The 22,220-nt window shown below is 41.5% G+C and overlaps 1 protein-coding gene across 1 annotated transcript in view; it reads left to right on the forward strand.

Annotated features, from left to right (window-relative positions):
* The window catches only part of nt5dc1 (5'-nucleotidase domain containing 1), a 95,494-nt gene that overhangs the window by 69,077 nt on the left and 4,197 nt on the right, over window positions 1-22,220 (forward strand). The window contains exons 9-11 of the mRNA XM_049591076.1: window positions 7,084-7,205; window positions 17,011-17,184; window positions 20,095-20,263. Coding sequence (XP_049447033.1) covers window positions 7,084-7,205; window positions 17,011-17,184; window positions 20,095-20,263 — 465 coding nt within the window. The remainder of the gene's footprint in view (window positions 1-7,083; window positions 7,206-17,010; window positions 17,185-20,094; window positions 20,264-22,220) is intronic.

Genomic DNA, 22,220 nt, shown 5'->3' on the forward strand with positions numbered 1-22,220 from the left:
ATTTGGAGAAATTTGGCCAGAGAACTGAAGAGAAGGCAGACATCTCTACTGCCAGTTATCTCTAACACTCAGCAACTCACACCAAAACAATAAAGATTGATAAATAACACAACAAGTAAGAGAAAAATGTACTTTTTTCTTTGGGGTGAACTGTCCCTTTAATCTGAGAGAACCCTGATGATATTTTATCAGACTCCCTCAGAGCCAGATAGGACATTATATAACTGTTTCTTTGGCCTGAGTCACACTCACTGTGATGAATAAACTGATCTTCATGTGCATCAACAGAGTGTCCCTCTAAAGCACAGCAGCTGAATAGGAAGCCATATCTGGCAGTGACAAAGATAGCTTTACCATGTTTTTGGAAGTGCTTTTTCAGCTAAGTCAGAACCAAATTCTGCCAACAGCTATCACTGTAATTACAGTAATTGCATGTGTAATTGCATTACAGACTGTCACTGTCTGTGTGTCTTGTCCTATCCCAGTGATCTCTGACATGTCCTTTAGAATAAGCCGTAGTCAGAGCTGAAAGCAAACCAGACCGTCGCAATCCAGATAATCAGGAGCGCCTGCAGACATGTCTGTGCCAGCCTCGTAGATAACTCGTTCATAGTTCTGGTTGTCATCACTTCACTCTCTTTAAGTTTGAAGAATAACCACAAAATGTTAGTTTCACAAGTTAAACAGTGGAACTACAGCCACCACATGTGACTAATAGTGTGATTATTATCATTTAATTTTGTTTAATTATGTGCTTTGAATATGGTGATAATCTTGCTTTATGGATTTTTTTACAGTCGTCATAGAGAATCCCATCTGATTGTATTGACGTAAACATACCCACTGTTTAAATAGCCAAATATAGGCCTGCTGTCCATGTTAATAAATGACCATTTTGTCTGTGGAGAATCCACAGCTGGACTCTGTGTGTTTAGACGTTAGAGGCCATATAGAGTCATGGTTGTGTGAATACAGTCCTGACTGTATTACTCTGGGTTAGAGCTGTAATAATTCATATTGAGGGCCCCGTGTGGTCAGTGGGAGGGAGAGTTGACTGCAGCCTGTTCAACATCGACTTCATGTCTTCTTTCTGTAAGGACGAGTCAGCCTGGAGAGCAGCTTCTCTGTTTGCTCTCAATGAATGACCACATCAACACACCACTGACAGACGTCTGTAGACTTCACACTAAATCTGTCACCCACTCCTCACGTACACACACTACATGTGTGTACGTGAGGAGTGGGTGATAGTCATGCAGTGGCAATATGAATATATTTATTGAAAATAACATACAGAAATTTGAGCTTGAACCTGCAGAATATGTTTATATTAACAATGGCTCAAATGAAATGTCGTGTAAAAGTGCTCACTTGTAGTTACAAACTGGCACCAACTTTGCTAGACAACTAGTTGACTAAGACTATGTTGTTCAGTTGTTTCACTGTGGACAGAGTTCTCTACCAAGGCCCTGTCTATACGTATCCAGATGTTTTTGTAAACTTACATTTTCCTCTACATTTGGGCCTCTTGTCCACATGCAAACAGAGTTTTAGGTCACTGAAACGGGTAGTTTTTCAAATGCCCTCTAAGTTGAAGATTTAGCAAAACCCTGGTTACTGTTTATATGTGTAGACATAAAACAAAGCGTTTGGAATATGTATAGACAGGACCTAAAACAACCTGGAAATGCTAGTGTGGATCCATTTTTTAACAAAAATGCACACAGTGTAGTGACGCAGTCTAAGTATAGTATACACTACCTGCCCAGTGAAGGCCAACAGACAAAGCAAGAGACTAGATGGTGAACAAAGTAGAAGATTTAGCAGTTAAAGAGCTGGACATCTTCCTTGGCAGTTGGTAAAGACCACAATCAAAAGAATAGTGAAAACTGGACTTAGAGTTGCCAGTTGGCCAGAGACATGACTCCAAATGAAATGATGCCGCACTATTCCCTCTGGAAAAACAACAATGGGTCGCTAAAAAACACCCACAATTGTGGGCTGAAAAAAACAAACAAACGTGAAACATCCCCATCCCCTCCGCCTCCCGTTGACCAAGTCAGATCATATAATATATCAACTTAGAAATGTCAATATGATACATAGGAGACATGCAAATGTAATGTATTTGTGATTTGCCGAAACCTACAATACCAACACTGGGCCTCATTCACAAACAGTGCGTACGCACAAATCTGTGCTTAAACTGTGCGTACAATCGTTTGACGTACAAATCCGGGATTCATCAATATTTTCTTACCCGAATTTGTTCTTACTCTGCGAACAAATTTAGAACTGCCTTAGACCATGCGTACGCACAAATGAGGAAGGATGAACTGACTTAGAAAATGCAAACACATACCTTTTAAGTACATGCAGAGCCTATAAAACCACATTCATTAAAAAGAGATTTAATTAACATTTTTTAAAATAATTAATTTACTAATATATTGGCTAAATGGATTAAATTACCATGAAATTGAAACACGTTCACCCTCATCATTGTGACAATTAAAATATTAACAATAACATGAACAGAAAAACTATCACTCCATCAGCGTGCAGATGATCTGTAATGCCGACTGCCATATCCTTAAGGCTGTGGCCCGCTGGCCAGGAGGCACCCACGACTCATTTATTTTGCAAAACAGTACAGTGGGAATGCGTTTGGAGGCAGGGGCTGTGAGAAGTGGATGGCTTGTTGGTGAGCATCTTTTGTTCTAGTCTTTTATTTCAATTGTTTTAAGTTAGTATTTTCAGTAAGCCTCTATTCCGTTAATGTTAAAATGTTATGTTGTTTGGGTGACCGGGGATATGGCCTTAACACATGGCTGATGACACCATACGCAAACCCTGAAACCCCTCAAGAGGTGCGCTATAATAACATACATGCCCACACGTGCCGTAGAGCGCACTTTTGGTGTGCTTACTGTGGCAAACTACTTTATACCCCTGAGAAGGTGTGCAAGATCATCCTGGCATGCTGTGTCCTCCACAATCTTACAATGACCCATGGCATTCCTGTAAGACCCGGCGCCATCGCTTCTAACAAACTGAAATTTACTATTTCTCTCCTCGCGTAACCACTTCCTTCATTCATGAATCAACTCTAGGCAAGCGGTTTCCTTATATGGAGAAATGGGGGCATGGTAGTATGCTGATTGCAGATCACGGACACGTGCCTGTCAATTTAGAATGGTTCTGATTTACTAACATACGCACGGTGGTGAGAACAAAATTGGCCGGTACACACGTGTCATGAATCTGACGGTGATTTTGCGCAAGTACTTATTTTTTGCGGAGAGTAAGAACATTTCTGCGCAGATATTAGTGAATGAGGCCCATTGTCTTGTGGCTACTGGACACAACTTGGTCTTGTTGCCCCCATGTGGCCAAAAAATCAGTTATGTAGGTTTGACCAATTTTAAGCTAAATATTTTTAGCCACACTAGCGGCAGGGCTCTGTGGATGGCAGTGTCAGTTTCTCATTCCACCACTTTGGTCCAAGTAGATTTACTTCAGACATTTGAGGTCCCCAAAAGACTTTAAATGTAGCGCTGCTAGCAGGTCAGATTTTCAGGTAGTCCAATACATTGATTTATTACCAAATACCTGCAGAACTAATGACTTCACCTTCAGCCTCAGCTGTACGTTGTTTGTAGGGCTAATTAGCAAGTGTTAGCATGCTAACATGGGGTTGCAACTGTGGTAAACATTACAGACTAAATCCAGTATTACATATTATTTACATTTTACCTGTCAGTATGTTAGCAGGCTAACAACAGCATGTAGCTCAAAGCACTGCAGTACAGCCTCACAGAGCAGCTAACATATCTGTAAACTCTTGGTCTGGTTTATACATTTTTTTCACTTTGTCCATTTTAGCTCAAGTTGCAACATGATGAAAGATGAGTTTTAATATACTCTATGATGGTTTTACCACTGTACATTAAATACAGTTATTTAAATCCATAAGCATTAATGGCAGAAGAAACTGCACTCTTATTCTCAGTTGGACTTTTCTGCATTCATTCCACTGAATCACTTTTTCTTCTAAGTAAACATAAAACTTGTAGCCAACAAGTGGAAAATCCTCAGTCATTATTCATGAGCTCTGTGAGCTCAGAATGACTGGGTGTTTTGCATGGCTGAACACACGGCTCCGACGTTTTCGGAGGGTTAACTGTGAGGTTTTGGAAGTGTTCCTGTGTGACACGTGGTGTGTATTGGGGTTGGACTGAGACGCGCCAGTCACCGCTGCTCTGCTTTCACTTACAGTCTGGCCCTCCCCTCCGCTGTGGAGCTGAGCTGATGCTGCTGGAATACAGTGTGCATCAATGACAGCTCGATATCTTTGTATAGACAGCGACTGCTTTAAATAACAAACACACAGAATCAAAGTAACTTTAGTTAGACCTGATGTTTTTCTTGTTTCATAATGAATTGATATATCACTCATATATGAAGGTGGTTTTTAAAAATGTATTTGAGCAGGGACTGTCTCTTGTGCTGGATAAAATTATTATTTATTGTTGTGCAAACCAACTTGTTAATGAGCTAAAAACATGAGCTAAAATTAATGCAGTAATATTTATTAAGCGAACATGTAGATGAAGAATTAGATGTTTGACAGTCTACAATAATCATGTACAAATTCCTACTGATGGCCTATAAATAAGACAACTGAAAATAATGCCAACCCATTGTTAAAAGCACAGTGTGTAATTCCTGCTTCTAGGGGTCTCTCAATCAATGCAGTAACAAAATACAGACTTTGATGTCTATGGAAACAACCACCACTGCAGATGAAAATGTAGAAATCATGTTCATGGATTAACATTTTATTCATGCTAAGTTTAGTCACATTAAGGTATTTCATTCTAATGAAATAGCCACAAGTTAACGTGCTAACTCAGCATTAGATGAGTCGACTTCCCATATGCTGTAAGCTACTGTAGCTAACATCAAGTGGCAAATTCAATCATGGGGTAGTCCAGTGCTGTTATCTGTGTTCAAAACAAGTCACACAATAACACAAACAAACTAACTGATCGAGGCAGCAGTAGACTAGCAGCTCCTGTGTTTTGTGAGGTAGAATTACTGTTTTTGTCAAAGGAGTCTGGTGCCTTCGAAGGAAGCAATAAATATAACAGCTTTAGTAAAATGTATTTTAGCCACCTAAAAAAAATCAATATCACATTAAGTGTTTCCCTTATTTTGATTTTTACCGCTTTACCTAGCCATTATACAACCCTTTCTAACGGGGGAACCTTTGACAAAAACAGCTGGTCTATCGCTGTGTCAGTTGGTTAGTTTGTTTGTACTATTGTATGACTTTGTTAAATCCAAACTAACTGTTCAAAACACCAAACTCACTCAGTAACAACATTGTTGTAGCGTTATAACATTAACACATGCATTAGCTTGCTGGCTAGCATGAGCCACTTGTCATAGTAGCACATTGTAATACGCTGGATCGATATTAAAATATATCAGTAAATTAGGTCTCTACTGGATTACTTTGTAACAAAATGATATGCAAGTAATAAAAAATGTGCTGTGTGATTGAAAAAAAATGCTGTATTACTGTGACTGCGTGAAATTCTGTGACATTGTAAGATTTACAATGATGTATCATCTGTTTCTCTGGAACTGAGATCAATCATAAGGGGTAAAGGGGATATGACACCATTGACAGGTGACCAGATGATCATCTTTAAATAAAACTACAGATTTTTCTGGGTTTGAATATTGCTGGAATTAAAGGACACAATTCAAATAAATATATATCATAAGTCTAGTCATTTGTAGACATCTTAATTTGGTAATGCTACATATTATAGTTTACCTTCTTAATGTTGCCATGCTAGGTTTTGGGTGTTGTCCCAGTCCTTTTGTTGTTATTGGAATTGCGGATCAATTTAGTCCACAAATTCTTCTAGTTTCTGAACCAGTAACATGAGCTAACATAACTGGCAGAGACGTAATGTTAATGAAATGCAGATTAGTGATGCGTGGGTCAGGGTTTTTGAAACCTACACCAAACCAGACCCACAAACCCACAAACCCACAAACCAGAGCTGGAAGTTCCTGGTAATGACCATCACTAATAGCAAACTAATGCTGTTGGCTATAATGTATCTATTTTCCAGGAAACATCACAGTATAAAATGTGTGTTGTCTGTTTTAAAAAGTACAAACATACAAAGACGGCGGGAATTCACCCATCTTTTATGTCTTAAGTATGATGTAGAGCAAACAGCTGATAACCTATGTGGTTTGTTTACACAAGCACACCGCTGATTGTTTACATGATGTAACAGAAGTGCATATTTCACATATTCAGTTAGGACAGAGAGGCTTGCTTGCTGTTGGGACATGGTGTTAGGCCTACATGTTTGCAGGGGGAAAGTTTTTACCAGACATTATGACTGGAGAGAGTTAAATTTGTTGGACTTCAACAGATTTTCCTGGTCATAAGCCGAATAATGGAAAGCCTGAGTGCAGCAGTGCTGATGATAAAGCTGCTTGTTTTGTTGGAGAGACAGAGAGAGAAGAAGAGAAGGTGGATTATTGCTCTATGTTTCTGTAAGTTATTATTTTAGTTTAGTCAGAATGCTTTATGACCCACCCACCTGAAACCCATTATATGTTCTAACAAGCTTACCTGAACTGCCCGACCTGCACGTCACGTAGAGATGCATTTGACAGGTTCTTACAAAACATTGAATTATCTCGTTATTTGCAAGAAAAAGCAAAGATTAGTCAGGGGAAAAAAGCACGTAGCTTAACTGCACCCCTATCCTGTTCATCATCACACAATCTCTAAAATTTACCTTAAGACAAAACCTGATCCCCAGGTTGTGAAACCATTGCTTAACTGGGAGAATTGGGAGCATTCTCACAGGCCATATAATTCACAGTCTGTCTCTGCTACTTTGTCTCCTTGTGGCCATGCTGGTGAGTGCTGTGGTGAGGTTGAGCTGACGAGGTTTGGTGCTGGCGGACTAGAGGCTGTGCGGTCATGTAGCAGCTGGCTGTCTGGTCAAACTGTGGCGTCTGATTCTCTTCCCTCTCCTGCAGTGAACGACGTGGAGGAGAGCGAGGGGCTGCCGTCACTGGACAAACCCGGCTGGTACTCCCAGGGCAACTGGCCGCACCTCCTCGAGCTGGTCAAGACCATGACAGGCAAACAGGAGCCAAAGGTAGGCTGGCCACCTTGTACCTTGTTCAGACAGACCTCTGGCTGAACAACGTCTCAGGCTCACTTTGAGATTGACTCCAACTCTGGTTTTTGGCAGAGGCTGAAAGAGATGAGGGTTTCATGATAAATCAGCTCAGGGAGATTCACACTGGTGTGATGGAGAGAAGGAACGTGGCCCTTGGCATGACTCTCAACAGGCCTGCTGTGTGCCAGCATGCTGGGAGTTCACTGATGAAACAGGCCAAACAGTGCAGCCAACTCTCCTCATACTTCTCATACACAATGTAGCCCATTCTTAGAGACAGTTTCTATACATATCAAAGAGCTCTTTTTGTACCTCTCAGGTATGGCAGAGAAATTAGCGTAACAAAAGCAAGATTCACTTTTTCTAGACTCCTGTGCAACAGTTGTTTATGTGACAGCAATATTCTGATATGGTAGATCTTGAATGATGTTTAGCTCTGCTTTCTTGCCCTGTTCTCATATGATAAAATCAAACACAAATCTGAAATTTATATCAAAATTATTACAATTTAAAAACCTTTATGAAGTGTTCTGTAGCTAGGATTTGTGAGATAACAGCCTCCATTTGTTTTTTGGTCAGTAATACGGCTTGTTTTTGGAGATACAAGTGTCCACGGTCATGGCAGTGCGATAAGATTTTGAAGATTCCCTATGTTACTGCCGCACCAACTTTGGCAGTCCTGGGAATGTGTTGTAGTGTGTAGACAAATAACCTATCCAGGCAGAGGCAGGGCACAACACTGCAGAGTAGAAAAAGAAGGACAAACCATGTCATAGTGAAAAATCGCTGAGTCATCTGAGCCCTCTGCACTCTGAATTGGAGCCAGCCACAAAAGCTCACATTAGACAGTCCAGTGAAAGCTACTTGGCCTATGGTTTCTTGCAGGGAGGGGAAACTTGCTTTCACACACTGGAATGCCTCATCTGTTGGGAAAATCTATCAAATGGTGCAGTGCTCCCACAGTAAGCGCCGAAGGAGTTCTGTACTGTATGTTTACCTGTGTGAAAAATTCACTAAGAATTGGTGTCATATGCAGTATTTCCACTGCACAGCTCTACTCAGCCAAGCCTGCTCTTTTTTTCCACTAGCAAAAGCTGTGTGATAGTACCTGGAACTTTTTTTAGTACCACCTCAATAAAGGCCCCAAGTGAGCCAGATGAAAGGATTCAGCAAGTTGGAGATGATGTCACAGCAGTTTAAAACGGCATTGCTATGGCGATCAGCTGAGAATCACATCTACACTGAGGGTTTACTAGGAGAAAGATTAAATAGAGAAAAGGACCTGGTACCAAACAACGTATTGTCATTGAACGATTCGTATGATATCCTACAAATGCGCGCCCCACAAATGACGTTACGTCCTTAATTTACAGTTATCTAATTAACATCAAGTTACAGAGGTTAGGTTTAGGCAAGAATAGTTACTGTGGTTAGATGTAGGAAAAGAAACAGGGGCAAGACTCAGCTGTCTATCTACACCTCAAGGAGAAAGTACACTCCTTCGAAGACAGCAATGTGCACATTTTGGACAGGGAAGACCGATGGTCTGAAAGAGGTGTAAAAGAAGCCATCTATGTGAAATTGGAAAAGCTATCTCTCAATAGAGGAGGAGGTCTGCGACACCACCTATCCCCCACCTATAATGCTGTTCTTTCGTCCTTGCCCAGGAGGTTTCACAACTTAACGTCTAAAAACAATGGTCGGTCACAAATGGCCTCATGTGACTCTAACGACTCCAATTGCAGCGTTGCAGCAGGAGTTTCAACGACTGTCGTTGACACACCATTGGAGCACTAACGAACCAGTGACATCATTGGCCTTGTGAAGACCTCCCCAGAGGTTAAATACCTGGGTGCTTCCACACCAGTTTGTCAGACTAGTTCCAGCCTAGTCAGACAAGCATGAACTGATGAAGCCTCTTGGATAAGAGGTGAAACGTCTTCTAAGACAAAACCAAGTCCAGTTGCGTTCGATTCAGTTGCCTTGAGATAACTATGACCTGGATGAATGAGATTATCCACAGGCACAAACATGGTGAGGACGTACCTTAAAAATGACTCAAAGTTCACACGAATCCGAACACACGATCCCAGGGGAAAATCCTGGGCGAAAGTCCATTTTTTTGTGACCCATCCACCACCCCAACCGGCCTCCTTACAAGTGCTCTGGTCTGCTTCCTTGTTTACTGCTGTCAGCTCATTGGTCACGTGATCGCAGCCTTTCAAAATGTGTGGGATATGTAAGAACGTGGCTGCACTGTTTTTTGGTGCAGTCATTGCCTGTACCAAAAGTAAGCTGAGTCAAGTTGTGTTGAGCCATGTGCTGGAAATGAGGTTATAGTTTCCAAAAGTTTTGGAACAACTCATCTCAGCCCCTCATTAAGAAATAAAAATGAACAGTTACATCTGTTGGATGACACAAATATCAGAATTTCACGTGACAGCCTTTAAAATAAGTGACTGCTGATTTGTCATACTTTTTACTCCTGCCCACAGTCTTATACTTCACCCCAAGGAATGACATCATGACTGATTTATAACACATGAGGGTCAACCATCAATCACTGATACAAATAAATCAGTTCATTTCATAGGCACAGTGCCCATTTAGAGACGACAGGAAATGAGGAAGCAAGATGGATTATGGCCAGATTTGAGCCAAGCTGAGTAATGCATTGAGTTCAATAGATAATTTAAATACTATATAGCATATATACGATGTCTAACAATGAAATCATATGTTACCATTGGCTTGACAGTCTCAATAGTTCATCAACTACCCCTGTAAGAGATCACTGCTAAGCTTTTAGCACCAACTATTTCAGGGAGCACACAAATGCCGGTGAATGTTACTTCACTTTATTCCAGTTATGAGCCATACTAAGGTCTGTAGCAGGTAATATTTCTGTGGTTATTGTTGTATCCCACATAACTAAATCAAAAAAAAACAGGAGAGTCGGTACAGATGAGGCACAGGCAGAGCTGCATCAACCCTGCCAAAGTTCACCCCGCAGCACTCGTCATCGTCCACATCCCTCTCTCAGCTCCTCTCCCCCTCCTCCCAGCCTCTCTGCTCAATGCCTCCTCTGTTCCCCAGCCACGTGGAGAAAGCTCTCATGGAATTCAGTGTCAACCTGCACTTATAGCTGCTTTAAACACTCCTCGAGGTGACCTGAGGCACTCGGTGTTTTCAGTTCTCTCCACTTTCACCTGACAGAACTTAATGCAGGTAGGCTGAATGGAGGCATTCAGGGGAGATTACAATTCCCTCTCAGCACAGTGCTGACACTGATGGGGTCATGGTGGAGCTGATGGGACACAGTCATGGAGATTCAGGCCTGGCTACAGTAGTTGGGATCTTTCTGGGGTGTCTCTGCTGTTTTTATTAGTAACAGAGGAGTTTGGAGTCATAGCTGATGACTGAATTGTAAAATTCCCTCAGCAAGCCAATGCTTTGTCTTCATAGGTTGATGATTTCCTAATAATTAAACCCAGATCGTCCCAGTGAGTCATTGCCTTTTGAAATAAGAAGTGTAATTGGCTGCCATTATAGAAGTGAAAACAAATTTGTTATCCTCAAAATGCAAATGGCAATGGATCTGTCAATCTTAGACAAAGTTCTGCCTCATTTCTATTGGTCCTACTTTGTATACCGAGTCAAAAGATCCTCAAATTATGACATAATTGTACTTGAATTAATGCAAATAACATAACTTTAATAACTTCATAATGTTCTTAAACCTAGCAGGTAGATCTGTCTTGTTCCACTTGGTCTCAACTGCATTGAAAACACATGTAATGATCTCATCCTGTTGGCAGAGTCTTTCGCAACTTAAGGGTAATATAACATTTTTGGCCTGAATATGAGCCTAAATGACAAAATGGGGTTTTGCCCTGCTGTCTCATTGGCCCCCTCCTGTCCCTGCACTCCAGGCCCCACACAGTGTGTAGCACAATGGGTTCATTAAGGCTCCTCTGCATGCCTGCAGCTCTGTTTACCTGGGCCTGGCTTTGGCTTTAACTGCTCCTCTGAGTGATGAGCTGATAAGAGACGGGGCTGCAGGCCCACACTACAGGTCATCTTAAAGCAGCAGTGAGCTTTTTCTGATAGCAAGAGGACGGAAAGTAGACTGTTAAACACACTCGAGGCAATGAGTCTTGATGAGCTATATCTCCACTGAGACATCCATCAGACACTGAGGAGGCACAGGGGCGTCACTCTGGAGTCCTTGATTTTGACCTGTTCACTGTATAATAAATCAATAATTCCTGGTTTAGAGTTCCAGATGTTGGAATGTTCTCACCATCCATTCGTTTACATCTTCATCATTTCACTGGGGAATCAGTGACTGCTTTTGTGCCTCATCCATACCGACTACTGCCGGGTAAAACACTACACAAGAATCAAGTGGATGAATTTAATGCACTAATTTGTGCCTTTTCTTCATCAATTTAGGATGGAATTATCTTAAATTTCATCAAAATAGAATTCCTTTGCTATATGTTATTATTGGGGGGTACAAATGTGCATATTCTAAATTTTGGGGGGGACATGTTCCCTGTTGTCATCCAGTGACTTTACCACAAGGCAATGCACTAGGTTGGCCAAGCAAATATGTAAAGCACACATTCTTGGTAGATGAGTGTGTAAGGCCATGTTTCTGCTGTTTCCTTGGTGATTGTGATGGGCTCCATCTGTTTTTTCATGATGATCCTCATAATTTCATAGAGCGCTGTGCAGAGTTTTGGGTTCTGATAAGCCTTAGAACTCATAGATCTATCACCCAAACAAGCCTTCCTCTGATTTATTCTCCACCTGAAACAACACAGCCGCACCAAAGTAGCACCTTCCATTTTGTTTCAACACAGTGCAGGTTTTAGTCTGAGCACCTGGGGACAAATTAAAACAATGAGCTGAAAGCTGACGAAAGCTACATTGTTGATTCTCAGCGGGATCAGTAGCAGCAACAACCCTCTGACATTAGAAAGTTGTGATGGTGCTTTGTGTAGTTTTAACATATCTAAATTAGTACCTAGCAGGGCCGTTTTAAAACATTTGTGGAAAGACAATTTCAAGTCTCAAGTTAATCAAAACAGGTCTCAAGTTTAGACAGCCGCAGGTCTTGCAGGGCTCAGAATGCAGACAATCAAAATGACAGAATTTGAACAAAGCTGTACTGTTAGTCTGTTATCGAGAGTATAACTGAGACAAAGATTTTCAATGCATAGGCCTAATAAATAGCCAAGTTCTGTGACTACAAAGCCTGCCATTTATTTTTTTCATTCCTCCAGTTAATTTTTCAAGGTCAAAAAAAAAAGTCTTTATGAAGTCAAGTCTCAAGTTAGTCTTGCCGTACAGGAGACGAATCCAATGCTGCATTTGTACTTCATGGTTCAGCTCTACTCAGCTAACTTTTGGTACAATGTTCTTTTCTCCATTAGTTTCCCCTGCGGATAGTACTCCCTCAGTGCAGGCGTGGTTCTCAGCTGATAGCCACAGTGACGTCATGTCAAACTGCCATGATATTATCTTCAGCATGGCAATTGCTGAATCCCTTCATCAGCAACCAAACAGAGGAATATCTACACTTTATCAATTGCATGGTGCAGTATACGTAATGCAGCATAGATTTGCTTACATTTTTTTAAAATCTGGTTCAAGTAAATAAGAAATGTGGTTGCTATGGACAGTAGCTTGGCTATTTAAAAGTCACGGGTTTGTGTAGGATGTCTGTGTTGTGCCAGTGGTGATTCTCTTTGACCAGTCAGTGGTCTGCAGTGTTATAACTCCACCTTTCATTATCAGCTTGGCTCAACTGAGGTGTACCAGGAACTACCTACAACTTCTGCTGATGAAAAACCAACTAGAACAAATTGAGTTGAGCAGAGCCATGCAGTACCACGTAGTGGAAGTACGACATAAATCAAGTCTTAAGTCCTCATTTGTGGGACCTCTCATGCCTACAGCTCTGGTATTGATTCATGGAAAAGCTATTACACCATTTGGATCGTTTGACTTAATCCTAAAGTTCATAAAATGTAGGAATCTTGGAAAGAGGTAGAGTGACTCTAATGCAGAATACTTTCCTCCGTTCCAGGAATTATCCATAGAGTAGTAAATCAGTGTTATGAAGAAGTTAAATTCACCAACTCCATCAGCAGTAATTAAAGATTAAGAACACAGACACATCTTGCCTAGACCACCTGCCACTACATATATCATTTATAGAGTGTGCATCAAAGCACTGTGTGTGGAATTCATTTGAATCCGTTCAGTAAATGGCCTTGCATAACACTTAGTGTTGGCCAGACCTAGCGTGAGACTACAGGGCTGCTCAGGAAACTTTGATAGCGTGAAACTTGGTCTGTGCCAATATAAGCTGCACCGTGGCATTGCAGGTCATGCTCAGGGTTACGACAACAGCTACAGGCTGCATATACAACCAGTGAACAGTGTCATATTGTGTTGATGTGTTTGGATGAGAAGCGTTTGCCCGGCTGATTGAACTTCAGCCTGCAGTCTGATTCACTTCATGGTGCTTTGCCTCACGCAGAGCTCAGTCTGGTTCAGGCTAACGTAACTGTATGCATACACAATGAATCTCTTCTATAATATGTAGCCTCTGTGCTGAAATCCTCGGCCTCTGTAAATATTTATCATACTGATCCCATGACTCTGGCAGCAGCACTGCTGAGCAATGAGTAGTGCAGGGCTTTTTGGGGGTACGAAGACCAGCTGTGGGCAGTTCTGGGAAAGTCTGGTGGAAATGTGATTCCTGCTGCCCCCTCCCCGCAGGCCCGGCCCGCAGCAGCCCCGATTAGCCCGTCTGTTTGTTTACATGTGGAAGGGCCAGTCTCAGACGCAGCACGGCTCTGTGAGGGGGAGGGACGAGACGCAGCTACTGGAATGCCTCACATCCTCTTTATAGCCTTCTGACTCCTGTAGAGAGGTTGGATTTAGGTAGATCTCCCACAAAGAGGCATTTGCAACACCCCTGCGTGTGATGGCTAGAAAGGGTTTGCATGATGTGGCTTGCATAAATCTTTGTTTTTCTGTGTTATCAAGTTCATCTGGAAGATTTCAGGTGATGATGAAGAGCATGATTTTCATTGGATGGTTCTCCCACACAGCAGAGTTTCATCAGACTCCATTAACATAAGATAAGAATGACAGAAATTTGACAGTTTTCAGCCAAGACCTACAAAATAAATTCGAGATCCAGGCAGAAGGGCTGTATTTTAGACTTATTTTGTAATTGAACACTGAATTTTTCATATATTTGAACTTAATGTTCCATTTACTGAAAGCAACACCAATAAATGTTTATTTGTCTCAGTAACAAGGGTTTAAATGGCCATGTGTGATGTGAGACACTTATAGTTATGTAACCACAGAGAATTACAACCAAATATGCAGTTCCCCTCCGCTTTACAAAGCCTTTTATCCTCTTTCAGCTCAATTCTTTGGTTTTCTAGCCCACAGCTCAATTAAAGTTTTAGTAGCACATCAATTTGTGCAGAAAGTTGAGGGATGTTTACACTTCTTAAAGGACCATACCATTAAATCTCCATGTTTTAGCCCATTTGTTACAAATCATATAGAAATAGAATGATAGTAGAACAGAGTAAAGTGTTTCCTGTGGTCATTTGAGTGGTTCAAAAGAAAATGGTGATTATTGTTAGTTGTTATGGTGACACATACATCAGTGGTGCTGTAATGTATGTCACACTTAATAGTTTGAGCACTTTGTTTTGGCCTCCGTTTTGATGCTCATCATGTAGAATGCATTAAAAAACGCCTCTCCATGCTTTGTACTGCTCCACTGCTAGTTTGGCAGTCTGCAAAATCTCACCTCAGTGAGTTCGCAATTTGCTGCAAGTGGGTTTATATGAAGTTAGCCTGCAACGGTACGCCAATTTTTTTTACCTAGAATAGTGAAAATATGACCCGCCCCACTTTCCCTCTGACTGGCTAATTCTTTTTTGCTTAGTTGATTGGATTGGTAAGGTTTATGCAAGAGAAGTGAGATTGGCTAGGGTTAGGGTAAGTATGTCAGGGTAAGCTAATCAGATGCAGAGTAAGGCAGAGTAGTGCGGGTTGTCTTTCCCAGGAACAAAAATTGACCCACAGTACCCATAAAATGTCCTCAGCTGGCACCATCATGCTATGTTTACATGAATGGAAATGTCCATTCTACTCTCAACGGATTTCTAGAATCAGGATCAGAAATACTTTACTTGATCCCCAAGGGGAAATTTTGATTCCTTACAGTTGCTCTAGTGTAAATATCAGAGAATTATGAGAGGTAATAAAAAGTATGTAAATATGAAGTAAATGAAATTAGATCATAAAAAAGAAATAAAAAATAAAATGTGCGCTGTACTACAATGTTTATATATAAATACGTTCAATGTGCTGAGTCTGTAAAGTGTATAAAAATATACAAATTTGTGCATTATGCTCTTTACACTGTGTGAACAGCTGCCTGCTGCTGGTGGAAACGGGGTTGATGGGAGCAGTGACACTCAAATGAAACACCAAAATTGTGGCTCGAAAAAATTGGCAATAAGTTGGCAATAATTCTCTATGGTTTCATCACTTTAAGCAACACCTCTCATGCCACATGTAGACATTTAATCCATTGTTAAAGGAGCTGTATATAATGTTCAAATATTTCTATGATTTAGTGTCTGATTGCTTCTCAACATGGAGACAGCTGAGCTAGCGGCTAGCAGCTATCGGGGCTAACAGCTCAAACAGTACTGACAGAGCTAACGGTGTTAACAGGGGGACACCAGGGGGTGGGTGTTACGTTTTTGTGACGTCAGTGTTGCAGATATCAGCGATAACTGTCACATGAGCGCGGGACAGAGCAGCTGCAATTTGCTACCCATTGGGACACACACTCACATGCACACACAGTTGAACTGTCTACTACAACAAAGAACAGAGACGCTCAAATTACAACATGCCATCACAGTATGCCATTACTCTCCTGTGTCTCTACATAGCATATAGGGGTTTGGTTTTATATTAATGCTCTGAATGAAGGTATGCAGCACCTTTAATGCGAGTATATTGATTAGTGCAGCTTTCAGGAAGTAAAATTTGTCAAAACTCAAGATCGATCCTTTAATAGCACTGCATGTGATATTACCAGTATTTGTAGGTCAATAGTGAACTCATTTATTGATTATTTGCACTTATACAAAGAATTATTTCAAGCACTGGGTAGAAACAAATCTAAACAGTGACTTCACTGTTCAGTATTCCCATGAACTGCTCTCTGGTCTTTCACTTTGAATCCTCTTCTTACTAAGTATAAAGCCTTTTTCCTGTGTTCCAGTGTCAGCAGACTTCTGTGTCTTGTCATTTTAATCTCCAGCATTCCCCGCTCCTCACTCCATTTCCTCTCCCATTTAAAAGGGAATCGAGGTAAATGGCTGTTGAAATGGGATTTAAAGCTTTGAGTGGTGTGCGCCTGCACTTCACTTTTGGAATGCGTCTCAGTAAAGCCTGCCTCAGCCTGCTTTTCTTTCCAGACGTGGAGGACAAAGGAGATGTGATGGTCAAAGAGGTGGTGATGAGTTTTGCAGACTCATCGTGTCTGGTCTAGTTCGCCCTGGGGGGCCATAAGACATATGCCAGCCGACTTTGACTCCTGCTAAGAGAGGAATTTAGCTAAAGTGCAGCCTAACCACAGCACTTACACTATTTTGTGTAGCTGCTGAAAGTAAACAAGCTCTCTGTCCCTTTCTTTTCCCCCCTCCCTACCCTGCAGGTAGTGTATTTTGGAGATAGCATGAGGTCAGACATGTTCCCTGCCAGCAGCTTTGGGAAGTGGGAGACAGTGATGATCGTGGAGGAAATGGAGGGGGAGGGCGTTCCGAAGAGTGATGCGGCGATGTCCAATGAGGCCCAGGTGGAGCCGCTCGAGAAAAAGGGAAAGTTTGAGGTAAGTTCACTGAAGCAGCGGTTTCCGTTTAGCAGGGAGCTTTGCAGACCTCTGAAGCCCGCTCCTCAACCCTGCTAACAAAACCCACTCTCCAACCCAACCGTTTGCACTCTCGTGGCATTGTGGGTAATTAATGTGCCAGGTTTTGACAAAGGAAGAGGAAATGTGTGAAATTAAAAAAATTATATCTGGTTCTGCTGCATTGATTTTGAGCCTTTTTGAAACTGTCCATCACGAGACTGTCAATTGTTGAAGTGCTCTTGCTGTGAATAAAGATGTAATTTCAGTGAGTGCTGCCCTCTGCCTCACAAAGCAGATGAGGACTTTAACCAGCAGGATGTTATGATACAGGTAGTGACACTGACTGTGCTGAACTTATCAGGAATTCCAGAATAACAACTGATACTCAAACACAGACACGTGGATCATGAGGAGGTGTGAGGATACGACTCAGAAGGCCACAGACCTCCACTGCCAACATTTACTTGATTAGCATTTGCTGAATAATAAAATAAATGAGTTGGCAGCAAAGGTTTGACATGATACAACCTTCAGACAAAGCAATTTATTTTATGTTAAAGGAAGTACGCCTAGAGAGGAAATGAACCCGCAATCCAGGCTGAAAGGGGTGAACTGTGAAACTTTGTAGATAATAAATGCGTGACATGTTCAGAGTCCTTGAACCGTCCCTGTCCATGGCCTCTTATCTTTTTTTTTTTCTTTTCTTTTTTAATTTACTGAGAGAATTTGGCCAGATCACTCTCACCTTTTAATCTTCCTGGACCAGACAATGTCAAAATAACAAACCAGATAATAGACAGTTAATGCACTCCCTCGCTCTTTTGACCAACCAGCAGTCATTCTTGGGGATTTATACAAATTGGGATGTATTTTATAGTTCTTGTCACATACATGAAGTGACAAGTGTTATCACATTCTGTATATTTTCTGTAAAGTAGCTGTGTTAAAACAAAAGTTGTTAAAATGTTCCAGAAAAACAGGCATGGGTTAAGTAAGTAAAAGAAGGGAACCTCAAGCTCTAGTTCATCTATGTCTTGTTCCAGTAGCCAATTTCTCATTAGATTGCCCTGGTTCCCTTAACATCTGACCTGGACCTTGTTGACCCAGGTGACGTGCGCCAGTATGACTCTTGCATTTGCAGTTTCACTCATCTTGAGGTAGGTTAGGAGCATTAAGAACCTTGCCTAAGGGTCCACACTGGATCATGATCAGGAATCAAATCCCAGTCTTCCGCGCCAAAGTCAGTGGTTTAAACCACTGACCGATCGAGCTAGTTATAACAATCCTGAGCGACAGCAACATCCAGAAGAAGGAATGCGAGAAGCTCGAAAATTACCAAGGGCTGAAAGGGGAGCTTGAAAAGATGTGGGGAGTAAAGGCAACAGTGGTGCCTGTGGTAATCGGAGCACTCTAGGGCTATGACCTACACACTGGGAGAGTGGCTCCAGCAGATTCCAGGTAGAACATCTGACGTCTCTGTCCAAAAGAGCGCAGTCCTAGGAACAGCAAAGATACTACGCAGAACCCTCAAACTCCCAGGTCTCTGGTAGAGGACCCGAGCTTGAGGAAGACGCACCACCACCCATGGTTAGCGTTCGAATACTGATTTGATTGTCGACTAATTGACTGAAGCTTTGAAGCATTGGGGTCAGCCCTTTGTTTCACACACAGAGTTTTTGTTGATTAGGAATATAACAGTGAGGTATTTATGGTGCTGTGAACGCACTTATGTGCTCAAAAGAGCAAGTATAAGAGCAGAAGTATGTATGTTAAGACAGAGAAGATGATTCAATAATGGCTGTTTGTGAAAGGTCAATGATCCTGGTGAGTGCAATGTTAGTGCTGTAATATAATGGAATTATCTTTTCATATTAACATTTGTTTCCTCTTGTAAACACAAACACCACTTTGCTGTGTGTCAGAAGTTGGTTTTAAAAGATGAACAATAAGAATTTTGATGAAGCTGAATATCGCCAGTGTGTCTAAGAAATTAAACAAAGCTCTTGACTTCAGTCTTGCGGATCGGTCCCCTGAGTGAGGACGTTATTTTAGTAGATGGAGCCGGATGTGAAGAACATTACTGACAAAGATGAAATCTCGGTGCTGAAAGATCAAAGTATTTACAGACTTCCTCTTCCTGTGCCTCTTTTTCTTTACCAGCATCATCTCAAATACTCAAACAGATTGTGCATGGCTATAACACAGCAGTGCTGTAATTCCCATGCATGCACTCACTGTAATACTGCAGAGGAGGACCTGGAGGCAGACACATAGGCAATGTATTTGGTGATGAGTTTGATCCCTCTCATCTGTGTTGAATTAGGTCAGAGGTTTGTGCCTCAGCCGGCTGAAAGAAATCCCCCATCCTCAGAAATACCTCAGGCAATCCTACTGTGTTCTGCTTTTTGGTTCCCTCTCAAAAATTATATTTAGAAATATTTAATACAAATCTCTGTGGCAGCATGATCTTTCTTAGTATTTCCTTTTTTCTTCCCTGAATATTATGTAACAGTTCCTGATGACATTAGATTATACTGCACAGAGCGCTTATTTATCACTTTGGTTGAGCGTTATGTGTCTTATCACATCCTTCTTTTAAACACCACATCCTGTTGTCAAGACGATCACTGCTCATCAGCTCTTTCTGTGCATAAAGCGTATTGATGTATGCGTGATCATAGTTAAGAGAGCGGGGGATCTCTTTGAAATGTGATTCACGCAGTAGTCAAAATAACCCTCAAAGCTGCTTGGGTTAAAGCCAGTCTGAAGTCTATATTCCCTGTGCTCCAGGTGGAATTCCCACCTCCTTCTATCAGGTCTGCACACGTCTGAAAGGGAATCTTTACTCACAGTTACATACTTTGCTTTGTGTGTGGACTGTCTCAACAGGAGCAGGGCATGAAGTCACCCTCTGATGTGTCCAAGCAGTGGGGCTCCTACTTTGTCGACGTACATAAAAGCGGAGGAGGTGACGAGGAGACCCAGAAACTGACCTGGTGCTGCCACTGCATTCACAAATATAGTACCATGGCCATCCCTAGTGTTGAGCACATAGCAGGTATGTGGCAGGAGATAAGATGCTGGAGGAAATTACTGACAGTGTTACACATCTGCAGTGGATTGATGGAGATATGACAGCAAAAAACAAGGTCCAAATAATATTAACAGCAATAATCATAATAAACTGCAAGAGCACTTGTCTAAATCAATGATTAAGTGCTTTACAACTTTAAAACAGAAAAAAGGACTACAATAAATGTAAAATTGAGTACAGAAAAAATAAGAAGACCAATTAAATCAAGTCATATGACATGATAAAAAACTTCAAAATGACAAATCATAAAATAAGACAAAGTTGAATGAACTTAACTTAATAAATCAGCCCCAAAAAGATTATTTGAATATTAGTTTGGTCAGGAACACTTTAGTCAAAGAAAACTTTATTTCCATTTGCAGTATGATATTTTGCGGTATGGGTCCATTCTGGGGCCTCTCTGCCTTTCCTCGGGCCTATGCAGAAAACCTCTTCCACGTGCCTACGTGGAAATCATAAGATGGAGAGAGCGCACCTTTCCGCCCTTCCATGCGCCTGCGTGGAAAGCCATAAGGCAGAGAGCACACCTGTCTGCCCTTCCATGTGCAAATGAGGAAAGCCTTAGTGCCTACATGGAAAGCCTAAGGCAGGGAGAGCAACAGCAAAGAGGTGGAGGTGGGTTGCAAAGTGGCCTGCAGAGGAAGCAGCAACAGTAGGCAGGCCAGAGCAGTTTAAATAGGGCGCCCTGAATGAGATTCTCCAATTGGTTGCATAGAAAGGAATCTTGTGATGGAGCAGCTGACTCCCTTTCATCAATCGGCTAATCCATCATTTGCTTTGGCTGTTTGAGATCAGCTGATGTAGCCGGGATGGGACATCATGTCCTCCCTGAACTAACGCTATGCTCAATTTAATCACCCTGTGTTACCCTGAATTTGCAAAGAAAATGTCCCAAACACATGCCTTTTCCCTAAAATGTGACTATTTAAAATACTTCCACAATAACAGTCTCGGATGAGTAGCACAAGTTGGCAAGCAAATATGTTTGAGATCTGCTGTCACTCATCCACTTACTGACCACTGAATGAGCTGGGAGGCGGGATTTAAATGGGATGCACAAACAGAGTTCACACGCACTTGCCCTGTTGCACTTTTCTTATGTGCATGAGACCATTTATGTCCAAGTGTATTAAACAGTACATTTTTATCGAAAAGCGTGTGTATGGGAAGAACTGAGCCTATGACTGGATAAATAAGGCTTGGATTATATTACACAAGTTGTGAAGGAGTTTGTAAATGACTGTTTTGATACAGTTTCACTGTTGTTAATTGTGGCCCCCATTAACTTATTTTCATTGACAATTTTCTCAGTTTTTAGATTCTTCATTCACTGTAGTGGCACGTGAGAAAAACAATTTTCTCCACAAATTCAGTGTAACACAGGGTGAGTAATTGATATACAAATGATCATTTTGTGGGTGAAGTATTCCTTTAAATCTGGGTAAAAGATACTCGTACAATAAAAGTGGACACTGACTAAGCAGAGCATATCTTCTCAGGCTCAGATGGACCAAACAGTTCAGCAGTTCAGAAACAAGCCAAGGGTTAATAATATCCGTCTTGCTCCCTTATCTTAAGTAGATAGCAGTTTTTCCCACAGAGTCATAATCTCTGTGTGGCAGTAGTTGATTACGATTTTTTTCTCTCTTGCCTGTGTGTCTTTGTGTGATCAGTCTTTGTAACCTCTCTAAATTCAGAGTTTTTTTGCAGCTCAGTGAACGTCTCGCAGGCAGAACTATTCCCTTTTTCCTTCGTGTCATTTTGTGGAGTGATGAATAACTGATCAGTCAATCTGATCATAGCTGATCAGATGTAGTTGACAGGTGAGAGGACCAGTTGTTTGTGAGTGAAAGCAAACTTTTAGACCCAGCGAAGTGAACCATTAAGTTTCTCTCTCTTTCGCTCTGTGCTCTCAGAGTGT

The sequence above is a fragment of the Epinephelus fuscoguttatus genome, linkage group LG11 (assembly GCF_011397635.1).
Source record: "Epinephelus fuscoguttatus linkage group LG11, E.fuscoguttatus.final_Chr_v1".
NCBI lineage: Eukaryota > Metazoa > Chordata > Actinopteri > Perciformes > Serranidae > Epinephelus > Epinephelus fuscoguttatus.